The following is a 24,861-nucleotide window of genomic DNA, read 5'->3' as shown; positions in this document are numbered from 1 at the left end:
TTAATTTTAGTTCTGTTTTATATGGTTGAGCCTGACGGGGAAGCTGGATAATCTTCAGCTGTTGCACTGATCAGCCGTCTCAGCCTGTTTTAGGAGGATTTCTAAACAGGCTGAGAAACTCAGATTACCTGGTTACGGCCGGGTCTCAGCCTGTTTAAACTCAGATTAACTGGTTACGGCCGGGTCTCAGCCTGTTTAAACTCAGATTACCTGATTACGGCCGGGTCTCAGCCTCTGAAGTCTGAGCCCAGGGGAAAATCTGCTGCGCTGAGTTTCTGACCCTCTTTGTTTGCAGCTGGAGTGAAAACTGGGGCGATAAAGGCTACATCTACATGGCCAAGGACAGGAAGAACCACTGCGGCATCGCCACGGCGGCCAGCTACCCTCTGGTGTAACGGCCGCCGCCTACCACCGGGGGCGCTGCAGGGGGCGGAGCTTCAGCAGGAGATTCTGCTGCTTTTAGGGAAAAAGGAGCCGTTTTCTTATGGCCTGGTTTTACGCCACTTTATCTTTTGTTTGTCTTTTAAAATTGTAGTTTATTCTCTGTAAATATGTGTATGCTACTCTGGAAGTGATTCGTTAACACTCGCTTTGGTCATTGTAAATGAGGTTGTGTTTTGTTTTTTTTTTTTTTTTTTTCTACTTTTACTGTGATCAATAAAAGATGTGAAACACTAAAACTATTCAGTCGTCTTCTTCCTAAATGTCCTTGACAGAAACCAAAGCAAACCACAGTATTTAAAATAAGCTGCACTTTTCCCACCGTTGTGTAACTAAACTTTGGCTTTAATTAGGGGAGAGCGCATCTTTGAGCTAATTAAGACATACAGTCTGAACTATGTAGTTAATTTTGATAACTGATGTACAAAAGAAGTTTTATTTTTAGTTTCTGCAGAAATCTGCATATTTGCACACGTGAAATCCTCCCTGCTCAGTTTCACAGCTTTTGATTTTACCCTTTTTAACAACTCTTAGCTGTACAGTATTTTATTTTTTTCCTGTTACAGCACTCTCCCGGTTTTTTGTTTTGTCCTTGTTTGTATCGACGTGCCTCCTTTTCACTTTCCCCACATAGAAATGCTCCAATAAAGGATATTTCTATATGAACACAGGACTCTGTCTGGGCTCGTTTGCATGATTTATTCAGGAAGCCTCCAGATCGTCTGTATTATCAGGTTTAGTGTCGTCTCTTCTTGATGAAACTCAATAGTCTCTGTGAGGTTCTGTTCAGGCCAATCAAGCCCAGTGCCACCATGGGCATCGTTGCCACGTCCTGCTGGAAAATCAAACCTTCATGAAGCTTTTCAGCAGAAGGAAGCATGAAGTGCTCTAAAACTTCCTGGTAGCTGGTTTTGCACTTCACAGAACCAGCAGATGTCATGGGACCCTAAATCATCATAGACCATGGAGTCTGTGCCTCTCCACTTTTCCTACAGAATCTGAAACCTTGATTTCCAAATGACTTAGACAACTTTGTCATTTTGTATGCACAGAGTGCGTACAAAATGACATTTCGTTGCATACAGCCTGTAAATTACAGTAAAAGTTAGATTACAGTTTCAGGTGCAGCAGAGATTTAAAAGTAAACGTAGATTTAAAATGCACTATAAAAAAAACAAACAATTGAAATGTAAACGATGCAGGAGAAGGTCCCAGTATACAAACCATTGAATGTGCAGAATTGGGTTGTGCAAGGATGCTTTTAAGGACTAAGAGTTCGGTAGCATTTATAATGCTAGAAATGGAATACAAAAGCTAATTTAACCTTTAAAACAGCATTTTGGAGATGCCCTGAATGCATCTTGAAGCTGAAGTCCACGCCTTGTGAAGTTCCCTTAAACTCTTGAAAGGTCTTTAGCTTGATCATTTTAAGGCTATGGTACCATTTGTCTACCACACTTTTTCCTTCCACCTAACTTTCCATTGGTTACAGCCAGCTTCTGTAGCGATGATCTTCTGTGTTTTACCCTCACTGTGAAGTCAGCAGCCTTCTCCGTGACTGTAGACCGGAGAGTTTCTGTCAGATATAACGTCCACGCTTTCTGAGAAATCACATTTAGGGGTTAAGCCGTCTATCATCGCCATTAACAGACATAAACACCTGAAATCTACATCGCACATTAATTCAACTTTTTGAACTGAAAAAGGTGACTGCAAGTAGTTCTGTCGTTTGTCCATTTTAATATTTCTCTGTCGCTTTAACCCTCCATGTACCAATGCAGGTTAATGAGTCATTTTGCTGACTTTGCAGTTTTATCCATTTACGCCTGTAACCTTTGTGGTGCTTTATTGATGGCAGATTTAAGCGCCATCCTAATTAGTTGCTTCTTATTTGTGCCTCTACTTACGCCCAGATTTCTCCTAAATGCAGTTTCTGTGTCTTCTTTGCATCAGCAGTTAGTGTAAAGTTTCACAGTTTATTGCATTTATACTGAAATATTCACTTTAATTATCCATTCATTCATTACTTGTTGATGTAGCTTTCACTTCAACTTCTTCGTCCACATGTTTGTTATCTCATGTATTTATTTATATTCCTCATAACTTCTGAATTGCATTTACTTTTCTTACACACGTCCTTTTAAAACGTAGACGACTCCGCTGTATTTATCACTTTCTCTGTTGTATTAATGCTGCGTCATTCTGACCATATTCCTGCAACCAAAACAGTCCCATAAATTAAAATATTAAATCATACTCCATGATAGTGAAACTCTCTCCACACTGTTGGTCTTTTGTTAAAGTCTTCCAGCTCCTCTGTGGCTGCAGCGTTTACCTGACAGTGACCGCAGAAGGTCACCAGATGCCTTCAGATTTACCAAATGTGCAAGCCATAATTTACAGGAAACAAAATACTTTTCTTTCTTTTTTTCTTTTCTTTTTTAATAAAAAAATATAAATAAATAATAATAATAATACATTAAACCTAAATAATTTTTTTTATAAAAACATAAATAAATAATACATGAAAATAACAACTCAACTCAAACTTTATTTATAAAGCACATTTAAAACAACCGGGGTTGACCAAAGTGCTGTACAGAAATCACAGTTGCAGAGTATAAGATAAAAACTGAATGCTAAAATACATTAGCATTCATTTATATTATTTATAATAATAATGGAATAAAAAAACAAAATTTCAAGTAATTATTAAAAACATGTCAATCCTTTATTGAACTCCTACACAAAGTTGATATCAACTGATTGAGAAGTATGTTAAAATTTTGCCGTATTTTTTCAGTTATTTCATTATTTTATTCTCTGCAATCCAAAACGAAACTGTTTAAATTGTAGCTGGTGAAATAGATTATAATGTTTTATTGGTCCACTTTGGCTAGAGCGGCGTTTAGCCCTGCTCATCATAAAATAGACACACCATGTCCTGCAGCTCATGACAAAATTAATATTTTGTCATGAGCTGACACAAATTGTTTTTGGCAATTTTCTATATTTATTCCAGCCAATAGTAAACCAGATAGTATTTTTTCATTTTTACCAGGCTTCTATTGTGGGACAATTTAATTTATTTTTCATTTATTGGTTCTTGTAAATCCTAATAATTGTGCATAGAGTTTTACTACAATGCGTAAAATACATTTGATATGCCTCCCATGGACCATGGGTCATGTGACCGGGTCACCTGGACCTGCCGTTGTGCTGACGCGTGTCTTCAGAGGGAGGAATCACATCACCTGGGCAAACGGACCAATCAGAAAACGCTTTTATTTTAGGATGAATCTGGCCTTTAAAACCTCTGCGCTCCTCGGTGCAGAAAGGAATCTGTCCTCTGCTTCTCCTTCACCAACAGAAAGGATTCACAGTAAGTTTCAACAGTTATACCACAATATTCAGCTTTATCGCCTGAATAATAAGCTTTCCTTCTCTTTTTTTATTTTACTTTATCGTTTTTGAATATTTGCACAATGGAAATCTTACAGGCCTAAGAATGGTTTTGTTGCAGCTTTTTTGTTTTAAGATGAATTTCCTTTTTTCTGCCTGATTCTTCCACCTTTTAATGGTTTTCTTAGAACGTAAAGTTTGTTCTATGCTCACAAACACACCACCCTACGGTTTCTATAATTAATAATTTCATAACACTGGCCTCCATGAGACCTTTTTCTTGAGTTTTTTTTAATCCTTTCTTGTTAAATAAATTTATTTTTTTGTGAAGGAGTGCACTTTAACAATTTAGTGGATTTTAAATGTTGGAGTTTTTTTTGTTTTTTTTCCCCTAAAAAATAGACACAAAACCACTTTGATTGATTGAACTTTGATCTAGAACCAAAGGAAGAATGTAGTTGCATGTCTGTGCTTGAAGATAACGGGACGTTCTACATTAAATTACTCAGTTTGATGGTTTCTGGTATCTTCCTGTAAACGCACAGGGAGCAATTTTTCCCGTATTTTCTGCAGCTTACGGTTACAATAACCAACGATGGCTACTGGAAGTAAATCACATGGTGCAGATCTCCATTTTGGGCTCAGATTGGCCATAAAGATGAGTTTTTACTTGCTGAGAACAATGCAGAAACCCAACAGATGGACCATAATGTTATGTTTCTTAATTTGTTATCACTGTATTTCCCAAACTAAGATTGAATCATGTTGCCAAATTTCGTACCCTGGACTTACAGAGTACCAACACATGCACAAAGTTGTGCAAAACAATTGTTTTTCAAGGTTCTTGGGCTCTAACCCTATTTGCAAGCAGGCTAGTCTAAGATGCTGGAATGACCTGGATATTTTAAATATCACTTTTCCAGGCCTTTAAAAACAGTTTATATGCATGAGTGCATGCACAGCACGCAAAAAAAGGATTATTGGTGTGAAGTGAAGGCTCATGCTTGTACATGAGAGAAAGAGAGAGAGAAATAAATTTAATTGGACAATCCAGCTTGTTTCTTTATTAAAATATGAAATGTATTAACATTTATTCATTTCTAATATCACATGTCTCTTTATTTAAGTGCATAAAACAGTGTTTCAGCATGAAAGCATGTATTTATTTACATATTTAATAATATGCCATACCACATCTCTGTCTATTAAATAGCATAAAACACAGTATATCAGTATGAAATCATATATTTACACATTAATACTCCATATGTCCATCTGTTAAAGGCCATATCTTTATGAAATATGTTGTATTTCAGCATTAATACATGTTCTTTCATGTGTAACAGCATCCTGTATCATAACCACATCTCTGCCGTTTGTTACAAACCAACCCGTGTGAAAATAATTCAAGCAGTTATGATTTATTTTAGTCGGGCAGACAGCTTCCTCAGTAGAAATAAATGCACTGGGGTCACATGAGAGACCCATCCAAAATGGCGGCCGGCTAAACCTGGGAACCTTCACAACTGTTCCACGTTTTCTCCAGGCTTTGTGATCCTTTCCAGGGTGATAGAGGAACTTTGTCGGTGTGTCACTGTTAAACATATCTTAACCTACTTCGTGTTGCCAGAGAGGTTCTGTGTAAGAGATCCTTTGACTCTACGGGTCTGACTCTTCTTAGGTCTGAGCGTGGCTGCTGAAATGGCAATAATGCTGCTCCTGGTTGTTGTGGCGTTCTGCACGAGTGCCGTCCTGTCGAGTCCAGACCCACAGCTGGATCAGCACTGGGAGCTGTGGATGAACCGCTACAACAAGACCTACCAGGAGGTAACGAGCTGCAGAAAGTGTACTCAGTTCATCAGACACGTATCCTTGGTACAAAAACCAGAACCACTGCAGGAGCAGCAGCACAGAGTAAAGAATCCTGGAATATAAAATAAAGACCATGCAACACACAGCAGCACATAAAGCTAGAAAGTTTTTAAAGAAAAACTAAATAAATGCTCCTACCTTAAGTCAGATGATCTAATTTTAATGAAATCTTGTGATTAAAAAAATAACAAAGCCCATTCTGCCTCCCTGTCATTTTAACACTGTGTGTAGTTTAACGTATTTATGTGTTTTATGCAGAATGAGGAGGGCTGGAGGCGAATGGTTTGGGAGAAGAACCTGAAGAAGATCGAGCTGCACAACCTGGAGCACTCCATGGGCAAACACTCCTACACCCTGGGCATGAACCACTTCGCAGACATGGTGAGACACTGGCTTCCTTTCAAATTTAAAAAGGCACATCAACATAGAAATTGATACTGATGAAGGAGTGTATTGCGTAAATTGTGTAAAATACATAAAAATGATGAGTAGCAGTTTATTCATATTCTGAAACACATGATTGCCTCTCAGGTCAAGATGAGCAGCCATCTGTTACATCTCTGTACCTTTTTTCTTTTTAACACTTTTACTTTAATTACAACTAGAAACTTTGATGGATATCATGGAGCCTGCATTATAACACATAATTATGAGGTGAAAGGAAAGTAATACTTAGCTTTCAACGTATTGTTTTCAGCTCCCTTTACTCTGATGCTCCTACATAAAGCCGCCAATTGCCTTGAAAAGTCCTCAAATTAATAAATAGAGTTTATCTGTATGTATTCCAAATCTATATTGTCAAACATGGGGAAGTAGAAATTACAGTTAGATCATGAGAATTTACATTAAATCTTTAGCTGTCAGAGCTGATCAAAGCACCTTGAAGGTAGGTATGCCAAGATTAACGGTGAGCTCAAAAAGCCCTCTCTCCCCAAAAACTTCAGGTATGAAATTACTAAAACTCTGAATATGACACAACAAATCAATCACCAGGGCATGTAAAATCATCAATATCCATTTCTCTCACCCTGCTGAGTTCTCCTACTGCTCTCCAATCTGCATTGTTTGTTCTTTTTGTTCTCTGTCATTTTTCTCTTCATAGAAGGTACACCTGGTCTGGTGTTCTGTTAGCTGTGACATCATCAGGGGAGGCAGATCATCCACTATTACCATCTAACATAGAAAGTACTCCTTGGTCAATGTGAGCTTCTGTGCTTTCTGTGTCTCTGCTCTGTCTTCTCTAACATAGAAAGTACTCCTGGGTCAATGTGAGCTTCTGAGCTTTCTGTGTCTCTGCTCTGTCTTCTCTAACATAGAAAGTACTCCTGGGTCAATGTGAGCTTCTGAGCTTTCTGTGTCTCTGCTCTGTCTTCTCTAACATAGAAAGTACTCCTGGGTCAATGTGAGCTTCTGTGCTTTCTGTGTCTCTGCTCTGTCTTCTCTACCACAGAAAGTACTCCTGGATCAATGTGAGCTTCTGTGCTTTCTGTGTCTCTGCTCTGTCTTCTCTAACATAGAAAGTACTCCTGGGTCAATGTGAGCTTCTGTGCTTTCTGTGTCTCTGCTCTGTCTTCTCTACCATAGAAAGTACTCCTGGGTCAATGTGAGCTTCTGAGCTTTCTGTGTCTCTGCTCTGTCTTCTCTAACATAGAAAGTACTCCTGGGTCAATGTGAGCTTCTGTGCTTTCTGTGTCTCTGCTCTGTCTTCTCTAAGCCCCAGTGGGTGGAGGCAGATGAGCGTTCACACTGAGCCTGGTTCTGGTTCTGCTGGAGGTTCTCCTCCCTGTTAAAGGGGAGTTTTCCTCTCCACTGTCGCTTCATGCATGCTCAGTATGAGGGATTGCTGCAAAGCCATCAACAATGCAGACGACTGTCCACTGTGGCTCTACGCTCTTTCAGGAGGAGTGAATGCTGCTTGGAGAGACTTGATGCAACCTGCTGGGTTTCCTTAGAGAGGAAACTTTCTCACCAATCTGGAGGATCTGATGGAAGCTGACTTTGGAAAGAGACTGGAGATGATATGTTTTGGGAATTGGTTCTATATAAATAAAATTGAATGTAAAATTAAATATTTTTGTAGCTTGTTTGTAACAACTTACATCTCCAAGCACACATCCCTGACGGGTTCCAAGAGCAGCTGAGTTGTCTGTAACCTAAAGCAAGTGTTTTTTTTTTTTTTTGTCTTTTTGTTCTCCACAGAAAAATTGCGTAAATATTTGTGGCTTTTCCTACTGACTGAAAATTCTTCCAACAGACTAAGGAGGAGTTCAGGGAGATTATGCACGGCTACAAAGCTAAAGAAGAGAAGCTTGTTAATGGGACCCTTTTCAAGAAGCCCAGCTTCCTGAAGGTCCCTGCTTCTGTGGACTGGAGAACAGAAGGCTACGTCACACCTGTTAAGGACCAGGTAAAAAACTAAAAGTGTTTCCTCTTTGCAATTCTGGGTTAGAGACTAAAACATTTTTCTTGTGAGTCGTCTCTACTATCTGTACGTCAGAAAGGTCATCTGCCTGCTGAAACCTGGCCAGCTTGCTATAGGCTAGATCAGGGAGCAGCAAGCATACTTTGTATGCAAGACAACAATCCTCAGTGTTTAAGTAGAAAGCAACTGAGTTTCTTCTGATCTGACACTCATTCAAAAGGCTTCTTGTTTTCTGAACATCCTGTTTTTACTTTTGGTTTCTCATATTTAACATTTAAACATGTGTCCTATGAAAGTGTGATCGCCCACGCTGAAACCAGTACTAACATGGGCTGAGAGAGAGGAAACTCAGAGAAGAAGCCATTTCTCCAAAAGCACCATAAAAATCCAATTTACAGTTTGCAAAGACAGGCTCTGAAGATGAATTTGATATGTTGTCTGATGAAACCACGATTAAAATGTTTGGTCATTAGGTCCCTTTATGTATTTGGTGGGAAAAGAGAGAAGGTTGCGAGGCATGAATTGATGCAGGAGGGACTGGTGCACTTCACAAAACAACGTATAGGAAAAAAGACTACATGGAAAAAAGAAAGAAACATCTCTAGCCAGGAAGATAAAGCTTGAACACAAAATGGTCCTCTAAGTGGATGGTGATTATAAACATGAGATAAAAAGGTAAAAAGCGTTACCATCACAAACCTCTGGCCTCCATGGAAAATGTTGCGGGGTGAGCTGAGAGTGAAGCGAGGCGATCTATTAACCTGACTCAGTTAAAACATTTCTGTCAGGAGGAAAAGGCCAAAATTCCAGCAAACCTTTTACTGAAGCTTGTGGAGGTAAATCCATAGCATTTATACACGATAAAAGGCATTTTTTACCAACTTCTAAAAAGAAATGTCTGTGAATGTGTGAATAAAAACAATATGTAGTATGCTTGTAAATTCTCGGTTTTAACTGTAACCTTTGTATGAGTGGAACTCTGAGGATTGGGATCATTTGTCCTGTTAACGCGTCCCAACCATCGTCCTCTGTGCTGTCCTCAGGGTCACTGTGCCTCCTGCTGGGCTTTCAGCGCCACTGGATCTCTGGAGGGTCAGCTGTTCAGCGCCACCCGCAGACTGGTTTCGCTGAGCGAGCAGAACCTGATCGACTGCTCTGGACCTGTGGGCAACAATGGCTGCAACGGTGGTTTGGCCAAGAAGGCCTTTGAGTATGTCTACATGAACGGCGGTCTGGACTCTGAGGCGTCGTACCCGTATGTGGCCGCGGTACGTCGACACGGCGACAGATGTTAACGAGCTTCTACGTCACAGACCGCCTCCTTCTTAACGGTGACTAACATCAAGCTCAACTTTTGCTCTTTGACCTGCAGGAGAACCAGCGATGCTTCTATAATAAGTCCCACAACGCTATCACCATCGACGGGTACGCTTACATTCCCAGTGGCAGCGAGGAAGACCTGATGGAGGCCGTGGCCACCATGGGGCCAATTTCTGTTGCCATAGATGCCAGCCATGACTCCTTCCAGTTTTACCAGTCAGGTAAGGCGCTGAAATTCTGTGGCATCTAAAAAGTTTCCTCTGTTTAGTGAAATCTCACAACGGAAAATGTTAGGAACAATACTGAGTACTCCTGGTTTGATAATAATGCTATTTGTTTATTATTATTATTATTATTATTATTATTATTATTATTATTATTATTATTATTATTATCATTTCGTAGTAAACAGGACTACAAATATCCTGCGACTTGGTGCACCCAAACTTACGTTTAATTGATTTATTACATCTGAAGCCACTTTTATTGCAGAGAATAGATCAGTTGTACATCGGTTTGGGATCTACAATAATTTACAGATCTCTTGTCCTTAAAAAAATACTATTTATTGCACATTTTATTATTGCACATTCGCTTTATATCACTTTTGACTGGATGATTTTGGCCTAAGTATGAAAACGTCTAGACACCACTGCTTTAAATGGTTAGAATGTGTTAAAACAACACGTCTGTTTTGTGCTAACATCATTCATATTGTCATTAACAAACAAAAGGATGATTTCTGATGAGCCCACTGAGCCTAACGGGAACATGAAGCTCTCTCTGAGTGTAAACTAGCAGCTTTAAGTGATTCTCTGCGTGTCTCAGGCGTCTACTACGAGGAGAACTGCAGCGCCGAGCGGCTGAACCATGGCGTCCTTCTGGTGGGTTACGGCTATTCTGATCAGAATTACTGGATTGTAAAAAACAGGTCAGTGAGATCTTTAACATTACTTTCTTGTCAAGTTTTTAGTTCTTGACTAATTCATTTATGGGTTTTGCATTTTAAGGTCTTTTATCCCTTTAGCGATTGCTCAGTTTTCCCAGCTGTCTTTCAGCGCGGGTTCATTTTTCTGCTTCTTTCTTTATGTTTTCTCAGTGAAAACAATCTAAATCCCAGTTGGAGTCGACATGATAATGTTAATAATTTTGTCTCGTTGCAGCTGGAGTGGAAAGTGGGGCAACCATGGCTACATCTACATGGCGAAAGACCGACAAAACAACTGTGGCATTGCAACAGATGCCACTTTTCCTCTTATCCTCTGAGCAATATTCCCTCTTACTGCCCTGCAGCGTTTGGGCCGAAGAAGGAGAATAAAGTCTCAAAGTTGTGCTTTTTTTGTTAGCAGGAGAAATTGCAAAGGTTTATGCTAGGGGTGTCCAACATGCGGCCTTGGGGCCATTTGTGGCCCCTGGACTGATTTTGTGTGGCCCCAACTGCAATTCAACAACAATTTGGCCCAAAAGAAGACGTGGTTGATTAGGGCAAAATTATTACAGATTAATTAAATCTTCTTACAATTGTGACTATTAGGCACAACACAAAGTATTGGTCTTTTAATAACCACGCTCATTTTTAACATTATTTCAGACTTCATAGTAAATAGGATCACGTCTATCAAATTGATTTGACTGAAATGCAGACTTTGGCGAACCAAATCTGCCTTTAATTCATTTATTAAAATTGGCTAAATACGGCAGGTGTTTTCAAAGAAAGACCCTAATCATTTTCTCATCACTAAGAATAGACAGAAAATAAATAAATCAATTGAGCAAGAATTTGCAAACTAGATGAACATCTTTTAATAAGACAAATGTGTAAAATCTTTTAAAGATGTAACTCACCCCCCCAAAGCCTCACATCACCCAGAACGCGCCTAAATGAGGCAGTTCCCGGGGACCAGGAAGGTGTGGGGGTGAACAGCTATGTAGATTTCCATGTAAATAAACTAACTGAATGTAGACAGCACTCTAAGACATCCACATGTGCAGCTTATTAGCAGAAAAAAGTCAATTTGGAAGTTACCCTTTAAGTTTTGGATCTACAATGAGTTACACATTTCTGTTCTGCAGAAAATCTGACTAATATGTTTAAAATATTACATTCTCATATTTTGTGGTAACCTGGCCAGCCAGGTTGATAATGTGTAGCACTTTACGTTCTGCACATTATCAAATGGGACTGATCCCAGAACAGAACTCTCTGAGCTGATTGGGCGAAGCGACACCTAGTGCCCGCCTACCAAAGGTTGGTTTTAGCCAATCACGTTATCAAATTAAACCGTTAGCAGCAGGCATCATGAGAAACCACAAGAAGGTAAGCTAGTCGAGGCACTTATTGCTGTTCAAAGGTTTTAAAAAAGAAATTGTGGATTCTAATAAAACAGATGTGATAGCAGCAGAACAAAATGGATTCTCGTGTGTTTGTGAACGTATAAATACTGCAAGAATTAAAAAAAAATTCTGAGGAAATTTTGTTTGTTCTTGTTTTATGTCTTGACAGTTTTGGGCCACGTGACAAAAAAGTTTGGACACCCCTGGTTTATCCAAATAAACATATATATGAAGTATATGTAGCTCTGCTGCTTGTTGACCTTCTATCACTTTTTGGATTCTTGATTGTTGTCAGCTTTTACACAAAGTAATAAAAGATGTGAAACCTGTGTGGTATGTTGAGACTCTTGATTGTTACCATGAAACATGATCCACTGCAAATAGATGTTCCTAATAGTTTTCCCATTAAAAGTTGCCTCTCTTACCCCAGTGGACCTAATGCTAACTCTGAGGCCAGTGGGTACAGTACACACCCTAAAACCCTTAAGGGAATGTGTTTTAAAGGAACTATACCCGATTCTGCTGAAATACAAACTGTTAGTGAGGAAAACAGTTCAGTTTGAACTGTAAGCTTCCCCCCCCCACTATTTTTCCCCCAATGAGAAACCCTCAGAATACTAAACCCGCTCCTCCACTTGTGCACAGACTAGGCAAAGCCTAGACATACTCAGTCAATTAGTCAACTGTTATCAAATTGCATCTTTTAACTAATAATACCTTACGTAAAAAAAACAAAAAACTTTTTTCTTTACCAGACAAATATAGGTTCTTTAAACCTGAAATGGCAGGAATTAATATGTAGAGAGAAAGTTTGCCTGTTGAGTGAGAGTACTGGCAGGACTTTGAACTTGTCTGACCAGGAGACCGGACAGGAGTGTGTCATCAAGGTGTGTGCATGAAGTCTGCCTCATTGACCCCCCCCACTGTCCAGTCCGCCGACCAATGTTGCTCATCGCTGATCAGTAAATGTTGGTGACGTTTCTCGGTCATCCAGGTCATGATTAGTCCAAAAAGGTTAAAAAAAATACAACAACTGGACTTCTGTTCTGAAGCTGAAGACGTTTCACTTCCCATCTACGAGGTTTTCTCAATTCAAAATGTCTGGAGTAGTGTGGAGTTTTAAGCTTGAACATTTTGGTCCTCAAAGAGTGTCCTTTGTCCTTTAGGTGCCGGTGGACAGCTGAGTCTTGTCCTGAGGAGGTAGCTCTCCTGAGCTGAGCCATGCGTCTGTGGACAGGTTGTTTGGGTTCTCCAGTGTAAAGATCAGAACATTCCTCACTGACTGAACTGCAGACACCATCTTAGACTTGGAGGTTCTGTCCTTAGGACGGGCCAGCCTCTGTCTGAGGGTCCCGTACGTTGCTGGAGTCTCTGAAAAACTCAGGAGGATTTTCTCTAAACACACGATCCCAGTCCATTTCAAACCAAACAGGACCCTCAGACAGAGGGTAGCTACTTAACCAGTTTGAAAGAGAAACCGAGTTTCTGTGACTTGAGAAGAAGATGGAACGAACTGAACGAACTTTGGAGAACATTCATAGTTCCCAGCTGGCGTTAACTAGAGATGATGATGATGAAAAAACTAACACAAACGGATAAGCACAATAACTTAACCGCTGCTGTGAAGCGCTCCGCTGTGGGAGTACATGTTCACCGGGGCGCTGGAGTATCTTATCCATTCTGTATCAGGAGAGATCAGCGGAAATAACCGCGTCTGCAGATAGAGAGCATTTATAGTTTCCAACTGACGTCAACCGAAGATGAGGAAGACAAAAACAAAAACAGCTTTGGACCCACGGTGCATTTGTGCACTCGGAACGCAGTCCTGAACGGCAGACTTTCTCCTGAAGACGGATGGATTATTTAGCCGCAGTGGCAGAGCAAGGCACTCATCGGACATGGGCTTTGAGAAGTTAAAAAAAATAATAATATTATTATGCATCATGCTTAAATTAAAGCTGTGTATCATTCAATCTTCCATTTTTAATATTCAAACATCATTTAAAGAGCAGATTATTTTATTTTATTAAGTGTTTTTAATATAACACAAGACATATATATATATTTCTCGTCTTTTAACCTAACCTTAAAAGCTAAACAGTATGAAAACGTGTATAGGTGTGAACATCTCTGTTCATTCCTGCATTCTGAGGAGGCGCGCACATCATCCATCCATCCATTTTCCAGACCGCTTAATCCATCATCAAGCCCTTAACTGTGGTCTTTCAGCCAGAAACGCACAATCTCTTATTTTGTGTAATTGATTGCCGTCATACCAGGAAGATTGTTCCATGGTATTTGTTTTCTATTGCAAAGTCAGTGAGAAATGTTATCTTAACAAGTGCCCATAAAATGCTTTTTCAAAAGTTCCTTAAAAAACAGAAAACAGAAGAGCAATTAAAGAGCAACAGCACCATTGGGCATAATGTAACTTGCAGACACAGAAACATGCAGACATTAAAAAACTTAAACAGTTTGACACAGGCCAGCTGTTAGCTTTGCTAGGGCCCGGGACAACGCAGTTTTCTTAGCCCCCCCCCCCCCCCCCCCCCCCTTCACCTGCCACCACCACTAGCCAGTCCCTAACAATTTTTTCCCTTCTATTGCAGGAGGTAGAATATGTTAGATGCTTTGGGAATTCTCTGCCCTCTGAATCTCTGAGAAAGGCTTCCTTTTAGCCATTAAAAGCACAACATTCATTCGATCAGAATCAGTCGGTTCTGTTGGCCATAACGCGGGATCATTAAAATTAACGCTGTGATTCGTCTCTGAGCCACTATGCTCAGATTATCCAATCGGGCAGTAAGCCTCTCCACCTGCACTGTCTCTGTTATCGCTAGGGATGGCTCTCTCTGTCTCCTCCTCAAAAACACGCTGCCCCCCCCCCCCCACCTCCCACAGCTCCCCGCTAGAGGTGTGCGATACTGGGAATTTTTAATTGATTCGATTCGAAGTAAATACAGACTCCGAATCAGAATCAGACATACTTTAATAATCCCAGAGGGAAATTGCTGTTTCAGTACAACCACCATCACAAACATCACAAATATTTCAGGGGGAGACGATTTACTGAGGCCTTGCTGCCAAGGAACCACCTTACGTGGTGCCCACAGGGCGCTGCCATTACTCTGTGAATAAATAGAGGCCACAAACAAAAGGAAGGTGGGAGGAAAAAAACATAACTCATAATATATCCTATTACAGGATACAGTTTGAGATATCAAAAAACCTCTTGCATAAAAAGCACAAATAAGACGAGACACATATAGCAGAAGGTAAACATTGTAGATTTGTCGTGTGTAGGTTCATCTGTATTTGTGAGCATCAGTTATGTGTGTCTGTTTGGGTGAAAGTGTTTATATTTCCGTGAACGCTCTCCAGAGGCCGTTGTCCTTGATGTTATCAGCCGGCCAACAGTTCAGAAAGCATCCGCAGATGTCAGCGGGGGAGGAGGGAGCGGGGGGGAATTCTGAGCTCTATGCCATAACAATCCAGGAGTTACATTGATAAGGGAAGGCAGTATCCAAATACTTTATTTGTTTATAAGACAAGCTGTCCTATAAACAAATAAAGGACACCTTGTTCCCTCCGCCGCTGTGGAACAAGGACTAGAGCAGAATTAAGTTGTATTTACCGGAGATGAAGTGTAGACTGCAAATTCTGTCGTAGTATGATGGCTCCCCCAGTCCATTGGGAGTGTCTGCCTGCGCTCTTTTCATTGGAAATATCCATTTCTTTCTTCGTCCTTCCTCCTTCGGTAAACGACAGAAACGTACATCCAACGATTTGGAATGCCTCTGTGTGCAACCGGGAGCACAACAAGTTGTAGGCATTGTCTAGATTCCCAAAAATAAACGAACTAAAAGTACGCTCTAAATCACCTGTTTCGTCATGTAGTAGACGAAAACAGTCCTGTTTTTTGCCTACCCGCGGAACCCGGATGTAGCGCTGACGTCATGCGTGACCTATCCTATTCAGGACATGACGGACTGCATTTCCCATGATGCAATGTGGTCAAAATGGCCACCAACTCCCATCATGCAACGCGGCCCAAAATTGCCACCGACCATAGCAACGAGATAACTTTAGTATGGAAAGAGATCACACACAAAGATCTTCCTTCTTGGCATTCAGCCAGTCAGGGAAGGCACGCAGCTGCTACTCCAAACTCCCACGCCACGTGCTCGAGTTTCTCGCTGGACCGAGATTTTTCAAACCAAACTTTATTCCCTGCTTTGCTGACGCAGGAGGTCGACTTAAAAGGTACTTTTGAATTACCTCTGATCAAAGACTGGGAGCCACCTTATCTCCCAGTGATCGAAAGAGGACTACGTTTTTTCTGGGCCAAGCAAAGCATCTGAAAGCCCGGACAGAGAGAGACGGAGGGACTTTCTCATCCTGGTTCCGCGGCCGCGCGCACCTGCGTTCATCAAGAGCTCCAGGACACTCGCGGACCCCGGAGCTGGGACTTCACCCCTGAATCACCTCAAAGTAACGGAGTTCTCCCCTTTTATTTATTTTTTCCAGATGTGCCTGGGCAGGTGTTAGGAGGTTAGGTTAATGCTTTTTACTCCAAGGCGGAGTTGGGTTTATTTTGCGGAATATTTCCTTTGTATGTGCATGCATTTGTGAAGGCGACTTTGGCTGTGTTTGATTTTGTGGTTCATAAAGACCCTACTACGGGTCCTTCTGTAACTCTTTTTCCAACTTATTCCATCTTTTTCCCTTTCTCCGTTCTATCTTTCCTGTCCTTATCAGGAATTTCAATCTCTTTGTTGGAGCTCAGTTTGCGGTTTGTTTAAACCGGCGCTTCCCCTCTGGCCAAGGTACCACCCTATTAGCGTTAGCGTGGTGACATCATTAGGACCTCCCTTCACGCATCACGCAAATTTGTAGATCATACGTCATCATAGTCGCCATCATGGGAGAGTGTCGCCTAGCTAAGTATACCTAGCTGTTGTCAGAGCCTGGCGGCGTCCGTCCGGATTCTCGAAGCGGGTTCCTGTCTCTCAATGCTGCGACGTCAAATGCCGACGTCTTGAATGTGAGGTTTAGACAACTGTGAGTTGAACTAAGATTTGCTAATTCTCATTTTAATCCATTTTTGACTTTTATTTCCACATATATTTTGCGTGTTTAGTTTAGTAGCGAGTAGAATTCCGAGGTTGTTGAATCAGAGAATTACTGTAACAGGGAATTGCTTTTGGTTCAATAAAAACAACAACTGCGGAATAGAAATTGTTTTGTGTTAAATCCAATTCACAGTTGCATGGTTATCCAGAATTCAGAGCTACCTCCTATCGGAGTTAACATCTGATATTAACACAGAGACATTATCATTGGATGGGTGATAAGGAATAAGGATTTAAACTATAAGTGCAGTCATATTGGGGTTCTCACAGTCTGCCGGATAAACCTCTTCGGTTAAAATCCGACCAGATAATTTATTCCAGCATAAATTAGTTCATAACAGCTAATTCATTAATGCATTAGTAGTATAAATCATTACAAGCTTCTAGCCTAATATTACCACCATTTGATCTATATTTTGTTATAGCGGAATTTTGAGTTGAATGACTTATTACTTAAATTGTAATACCAAATTATAATTAATAATAATAATAAGCATATTCAAACAGCTTCTGGCATAACACCAGCTTACCAGATCCATGATTTTTTCAGAGTTCGGGTATTATGAAGAACTATACAGGGTGAGTATCAGCGCTATCAAAGCGATACCGATCATTTTGACATTTAAACTTGATGTATCAAGTTTAAATTATTATTTATTAATTATAATAATTATTATTATTTTATTATTACAATTAAATAATAAGTAATATGTACTGGGTTCTTTCAAGGTCTTAATTCCATTTTCTGTGTGGGCTCCAGTAACATATGATATATAATATCTACTTTGAAAGTTAACATGAAGTGCTGCTGAAGATGACCACTCTAATCTACCTGGATGTTCTCTGGAGGACTGAAACGCCTCAGTCAGAGACGTCAGTCTGTGGGTCTGTCGGGGCAATCAGAGAAGTTTCATCTCCTCTCTCCGTTTCTGTCGCTCGATGTTTTCTTGCTCATAGTTTTTCACGTGCTTAGATAACTTTGTTGTGTTTCCACTGAATTTAACAGTTTTTTTTTTTACAAAACATACTGATTGATTTCATTTACGGTATTAAAAAATAGCCAAACGGCTCTACTTTCCCTCTTCATGTTTTACCGCTGCTGCGGTCTCTCTCTCTCAGAGTCTGAGCAGCAGCCGTGTGGTTGTTTGTGAGAGACACCAGAGAGCTGAGTGGGCGGGCCAGGCTAAACCTGCCTGCTGATTGGCTGGCGCCGCTGAACCATGTACGAGAGGGGATGTCAAACCACAGCAGGCGTGGTTTGACATCTACCAATTTTGTAAATGATAACTGTTTAGATGTGTGTGTGTGTGTGTGTGTGTGTGTGTGTGTGTGTGTGTGTGTGTGTGTGTGTGTGTGTGTGTGTGTGTGTGTGTGTGTGTGTGTGTTAAATTTGGTGTAATTTTTTGGACAGTTGAAGGATGTTTATTCAGTGCACAAATCTAACACAAATACCGTAATGTAGAGCTGTAAATGATCTTTACATGAACAAAATAGTGCTGTGAGTTGATCTGGACCCTCTGTTGGTAGAAATTGAAAAGGTGGGAGTCGTTGCTGCAAGGTAGGCAAAGTAATTCATATCAACAGCTTTTGTTAATACCCCCCCCCCTCCCGGTTTCCACAAGCTTGACATCATTGACAGCTGCTTTCTGCAAATCAGCTGCAGAAATGAGGACAAAATGCAGCTTCAACAGCATATAAAGAAATATTACCCCATCTTTCAACAAAAAGATACATGTTTTTCCTTTATATAATTAAAGCTGAAAAGTGAGATGTGCATTTGTTTTCTGCACCCTTTTCGCTGATGCCCCAAAATGAAGTCCAGCTGCATCAGAAGTCCCTTTATTGGTAAATAGCATTCAGCAGTGTGTAAATTGATCCAGTTTTAACAAGTTGTGTTAAAGGGAAACATTTTCTGCCTAAATGGCCTCTGCATTAAACACTTCCTGTCTTTCAGCGCCTCGTCAGAGAGGGGGTGGGGTGGAGTAGGCTCCTCCGTGACGTCGGCGGTAACACCTGGAGTTACCTGTACAGGAGCGGACAAATCGGGTTGCTCAACAGTTTCATCTCGCGGAGAATCACAAGTTCAGAGCCTTTCTACCACTGACAGTACTTCTTTGCTTGATTGCCTTCAGCAGCAAAGTGAGTTTTATTGTTTTAATTTGCGCAGCTGTGTGTTCCTTTAATTAGTCGGTACCTACATTTATCTGATGGAAATCTTTAAGTGTCGTTTTACTGGTTAATTCATATTAAATGCCTTCCAGGCTTTTATCAGTCAGGGGCTTTGATCTTTCTGTAACTAAATATGGAAAGCTTGTTTTCCACAGTTTTCATACTCAGAACTAGGAATGCCATTACAATTCTTTTTGATGCTTTTACAGTTAAATATGAATTACGGTATTTCCCTTTTTCATATGTTTTATTTAGATCTTATTATTTTCTAATGAATCAAACAGTTATGATCATTGATGAGAACACTTACGGTGAAGTTTGACAAACTGTTTCCAATGAATTAGCAGGTAAATAATTAAACATGATCGTATGAGGGACACTGGCATGGAGGAGATCCACCTTCCTAGCAAAGTCAAAGCCAGTACGCTGGGCACAGCTTTTCAGATGCTACAGATTTATAGATGCAACATTTCTCAAAGCCACAGAACAAAACAAACCTTCTAAATTGAAAACAATATGTCTTATTATGATTTGAAACAGCTGAATATCACATTACGGATGTGTTAAATGACAAAGATTAGACGGTTAGGAATGCGCTTTGTTAAATTCCTGCTTGTCCCGAATAATTCACATCTTTGCTTTCACAGTTTTTCACAGAGAAATGTGAAATGGGATGAAATAAATGAAAAGAAATGAAAACCCAAAAAGGATCTGAGGGATTTATTTATTTAAGCAGAATCAAAATAAATTCAGAGCGTCTGGTGACTGATGAGGTTTTCTTGCATGTTGGCCTAATATATGCCAGGATATTGCCGCGTCGCCTAAAAAGGGCTTTATGCATATGTTCTGTAGTTCTGCAGGAGTCGGTTCATTAACCACAACAACTGTTAAAGTGGGGAAACAGGTTTATGAATGACTTTATTTTATTTTTCCTGCAGGACGCTGCTACCATGCTGCCTCTGCTTGTTCTGACGCTGTGCGTGGCTGCAGACTCGTCCGCCACAGATCGGGACCCGATGCTGGATCAGCACTGGGAGCTGTGGAAGAACCGCTATAATAAAATCTACGATCAGGTGATTCACTGTATTTTTATTGATTTGGGGCTAGTTGGAACAAGGCAGGCTTTCTTTTTCCATATCTAGAACTTAAACAGTCACTCAAAGATAGTTAGTAGAGAAATAATTCAATCTTAGTCTAATAATTCAGACATTAATTACTCTGCTTTGTACACATTTATTTCAAAATATTGTCTAAAAGCAAATGTCGGGAATAAAATCGGAAAATATACTAATTCAGACAAAAACATATGGTACTTCTGCAAAGATAAAATATAACTGACATTTTTGTGTAACTTTACAACCAGAGACTTCATACCCAAAAAATGACAGATTTTATGCCAAATACACAAAAAGTCATACACCTCAAGTATCTGACCAAATCAAGGAAGAAACTGGAATCAGCTCCTGACATCATGTATGTGATTAGATTAAGGAAGTGAACCATTTCAGCTCCTGACTTTTTCTATTATCTGTTTATCGGACCAACGTGGGCAGCATAGAAAGATTTCTGAACAAGCCCCTTCATGCAGGTCCTGAATGTATGGTGTTCCTGGAAACATAACATAGATGTTAATGTAGATAGCAAACCACTGTTTAAAGCTGCTTTTCTGCTGTGATGCAGAGAGAGGAGGGCTGGAAGCGAATGGTTTGGGAGAAGAACCTGAAGAAGATTGAGCTCCACAACCTGGAGCACTCCATGGGCAAACACTCCTACACCCTGGGCATGAACCAGTTTGGAGATATGGTGAGACAGGAAGTATCAACATATAGAGAACATTATTAACCTAAAACAGCATATCTTTGTTAGGTAAATGTAAATGTAAGGCACAAAAACTGTGAGTAACAGTTTTACAGGAGTAAATGTGATGTTGTTAGATGAAGTAAAGGAGACATAAGCCATGTTTGCATCAATGCCTCTTTATGCAATTTTGGAATTATCACATTACAAAAGGTTGATGGAAATGGCAAAATTTGAAATAACTTCAATTTTACTAAAATGTTTTCATACTCACTTTTGGTGGCTTTTTGGCTTTTCCAAAAAGAGGTAATGCTAAACAGGAAATAAAAGCACATTTGCCGAATAAGTTCTGACGTAACAACCATTTATTAGAAACAACCAGTTCTTTTTGCCGTCACCGATTTCCTGGATATTCCTATAACTTTTCTACATCTCCAGACAGCCGGTAACATCGCTTACATTCCTCAAAACCTCTCTCCATTTTCCTCAGATGTGTGGTCTGCAACCTCTACTTCCTGTTTATTGAAGCCATGTGTACTGTCAGCTTCTAAGGAAATTACATTGTTGGTAGCCTGATTAATTCACACCAAACCAGTGGATGGAAACACACATAATTCACATTTTGTTTTTTGCAACATTTTAAAAGTTCACTCAAAATTCACATCACAATTGGTTGGAAACGAGGTATGCATGACAGTGTTATGGGGTTTAACAGGGATTTTAAAACCCTGGAGTCAGTTCTGTACGTAACCAAATCTTTGCAAACAGAATAATTTACTTACCCATTGACGGTCTGGACCTAATTAGCTTTACATGCTACATCAGCAGATAGTTGCAGGTGATCATCTACTAACTAAGAATTTACACCAAATAGTGAAAAGCAATCTGAGACAAATCCTATCTCTAAATTATGTATCTCTAAAGGAACAGTCAATAATGGTTGGGAATTAAAAAAGAACTGGCAATAGAAACCTAGATAAAAAGCAAAATGTTGGAAATACAAAAAAAAGTGCTCAATATAAAAAAATCCAGATTTCCACTCTTTCCACAGACAAATGAAGAGTTTGTCCAGATAATGAATGGCTACAAGCCCCAAACTGAGGGAAAGCTTAAGAAGTCACTGTTCATGAAGCCCAACTTCCTGGAGGTCCCTAGTGCTGTGGACTGGAGGGAGAGGGGCTACGTCACTCCTGTCAAAAACCAGGTACTCGCAGGTGCATAGAGAGAAATGAAAATCTGGCTTTTCAGCTTGTGGTCTTCATCATGGTCATCATGAAGGCAACAACCTGGAATACGTTGGTCTGCTCTTAAAATTGGTTTCACAGTACTTCAAGTGTTGCAGAAGTTTTCCCCTCACTAAAAATCAGGTAAGGATATTTTCCCACTTTTACAGAACTTAAATATCAACAGATTAATTTAGGATCAACAGCCAAAGACTTAAAGGAGAAATAAGTGACATTTCACCACGAGTTTGGCTGCTGAACAGTCTGTAGACCAAAACAAGACGTCTGACCAGCCACGCTTCTCTCTACCTCCACTTTAGCTGCAACCTGCTCCACCGTTTCCTCTTCCCTTCTCACCATCGCCTCAGTTGCATATTTACTTTTACTTTTCCATTTCTGTGTCTTGAAATAATCCCAAAATAATTTCCAATAAAGTTTTTTGCATAGATATCAAGCGGAGCGCTATAGTGAAAACAGTAATGCTCCACTTTTCTCCTCCTTGGCATTAAGGCAGCAATTCTTAGTAGCAAACTTCCAGGCAGGATGAAAAACCTACAGACTTTCCAATGTGCCGCCATTTATAAGTACAAATCAGCAAATGTTAATTTCAGCAGCACCCAATAATTGCTGTATTGTTTGTAATCGGAATAACGAGAGATTTTTTTCCACTTGATTTTATGATAAAACAGCTGTCTCTGTGCATCACTATTAACTTTGCCTTAAATATATATATATATATTATTTTTTTTTTTCGTCTTCAGGGTCTCTGTGGCTCCTGCTGGGCTTTCAGTGCTACTGGGGCTCTGGAGGGCCAACAGTTCAGGAAGACGGGTACGCTGGTGTCGCTGAGCGAGCAGAACCTGGTGGACTGTTCTGGACCTCAGGGCAATATGGGCTGTAACGGGGGTTGGATGGACTGGGCCTTCCAGTATGTTATGTCCAACCAGGGTCTGGACTCTGAGGCATCCTACCCATATGTGGGAAGAGTAGGTGTTATAGTTTAAATCCTTAAAATCGTTATCTACACAATTGTTGAAGCCAAACTCCTCATCTGTATATATTTTATACCTTCAAGCCCCGTTCTGACTATAAGCTCTTTTTTGTCATTGTTAGGAGCAGATCTGTCAGTACAACCCAGATTACAACTGTGCCAACGTCTCAGGGATTGTTGACATTTCCCGGGGCAGCGAACGAGCGCTGATGGACGCCGTGGCAGCTGTGGGGCCCGTTTCTGTTGCCATCGATGCCGGTCATGTTTCTTTTCAATTTTACCAGTCAGGTCAGTTTTTAATTGTCTCTGAAACGTTTCAGATCACCGAACAAACTTCGATATCAGACAAAACAATTTAGTAAATTTAAAATGGTGTTATTGCATGGGAATTTCATTCAATAAGGGGGAAAAAGTCCAACCAAAAAAGTCTGGCCCTATATAAGAAAAATGTTTATTCCCTAAATTTAAAGCTGTTCTGCCACCCTGGGTCACAACAGCCATTAGGTTCTTGCCTTTTCAATCATTGACTATAAATTTTGGTCCGGCTGTCTTTGCAGAAATTGTTTTACCAAAGCCACATTGGAGAGTTGATATGGTGCTTTTTGAGCACTTTTTGGCCTACTTCATGTTGTCAGACAGGTTCTATTTAAGTAACTTCCTAATAGGTACAAGTCAAGGGGATGGGGATGTTTCTGCATGTTCTCTCTGTGCATGCATGAAGTCTCTCCAGGTACTCTGGCTTCCTCTCACAGTCAAAAAACAGTAGTTAGGTTGACTTATTTACACTTTCTGCACTTGTCTCCTGCTGGACGTAGGTACCAGAAACCCCCTGCAACCATGTGGGGACAAGTAGGTTTAGACAATGAATGTTTGGATGGATGATAAAAGGAGCTTTGATGAAACTACAGCTCCAATGTGAGGATTTGCTCAGCAGCTGCAGAATTACAAATTTAAAGGAGCTGTGTTAAAAGCTGGTTTGAAGTGATTCTTTGTGTTTTAGGTATCTACTATGAACCGTTTTGCAGTAGCTCCCGACTTAACCACGGTGTCCTGGCTGTTGGTTATGGTTTCCAAAAATCCCTTTTTTCTGTTGATAACTACTGGATCGTCAAGAACAGGTCAGTGAGATCTGAATTAAATGTTAACGATGCTGCTGGTTTATTGATAAATTACAACATAAATATTTATAAGTTTGTTTTTTGTCATCTTTGATTGTTTAGGTTTTATTTCATTTAAAAGCATTCTGTTAGGGTTATTAAAGATAACCTCTTGTATCCTAGAACGAAAACCACACAACACAAGTTTTAGACTGTTCTATAGAAAAGGACAGAGGAACCCAAACAGAGAACTACACTCCCTTAAAGTTTAGGATCGTCTGCGCCGGGCCATCTCTGTCCTTCTGCCTTTATTATCACACATCAAAGAGGGGTCAGGAGGATTCAGGAATTTACAACATGAGGGTTAAAAACAAACATGGGAGCAAGCTTTGCTGCGGCCTTCTCTGGGAGAACCATTTGTTCTCCCTGTCTAAGGATAAATACAACAGAACCTTCCTGAAAACAAACTCTTAAAACAAACCAAATACCTGTAACTTGATAGGAATAAAATGATTACATTCATATTTCTCCAACACATTCCATTTCTGTCTAATTCCCTTCTGCAATTTAGTCTATGAGCTGTAGTAATAAATTTGCCTGCCTTGTCTAGTTTTTTTTAAACTGTCTTAAGTGTTTTTTAACCTCCTAGGGTTAAAAGGTG

General features: G+C 40.1%; 2 protein-coding genes across 5 annotated transcripts in view; both read left to right on the top strand.

Moving 5' to 3' along the window:
• Positions 1-24,861, top strand: part of ctsl (cathepsin L) — a 34,252-nt gene that overhangs the window by 5,640 nt on the left and 3,751 nt on the right. Inside the window, exons 1-6 of one of the 3 annotated variants that reach the window (XM_036143541.1) lie at positions 19,989-20,165; positions 20,773-20,895; positions 21,941-22,093; positions 22,874-23,098; positions 23,226-23,391; positions 24,104-24,221. In XM_036143541.1, coding sequence (XP_035999434.1) covers positions 20,001-20,165; positions 20,773-20,895; positions 21,941-22,093; positions 22,874-23,098; positions 23,226-23,391; positions 24,104-24,221 — 950 coding nt within the window. In that variant the 5' untranslated portion in view covers positions 19,989-20,000. 3 annotated transcript variants of the gene reach the window in all.
• LOC105938167 (cathepsin L1) lies at positions 3,126-12,120 on the top strand. Of its 2 annotated transcripts, none has more exons than XM_036144387.1 (8): positions 3,126-3,823; positions 5,525-5,670; positions 5,974-6,096; positions 7,970-8,122; positions 9,181-9,405; positions 9,510-9,678; positions 10,286-10,388; positions 10,621-12,120. In XM_036144387.1, the coding sequence occupies exons 1-8, from the start codon at positions 3,586-3,588 to the stop codon at positions 10,721-10,723; spliced, it is 1,260 nt and encodes a 419-aa protein (XP_036000280.1). In that variant the 5' UTR covers positions 3,126-3,585; the 3' UTR covers positions 10,724-12,120. The 2 variants fall into 2 exon arrangements, with proteins under 2 accessions (XP_036000280.1, XP_036000281.1); XM_036144388.1 differs by having other exon boundaries at positions 3,129-5,429.

This window comes from Fundulus heteroclitus, chromosome 12 (assembly GCF_011125445.2).
Source record: "Fundulus heteroclitus isolate FHET01 chromosome 12, MU-UCD_Fhet_4.1, whole genome shotgun sequence".
In the NCBI taxonomy this organism is placed as follows: domain Eukaryota; kingdom Metazoa; phylum Chordata; class Actinopteri; order Cyprinodontiformes; family Fundulidae; genus Fundulus; species Fundulus heteroclitus.
This window is presented reverse-complemented; position numbering and strand designations above follow the sequence as displayed.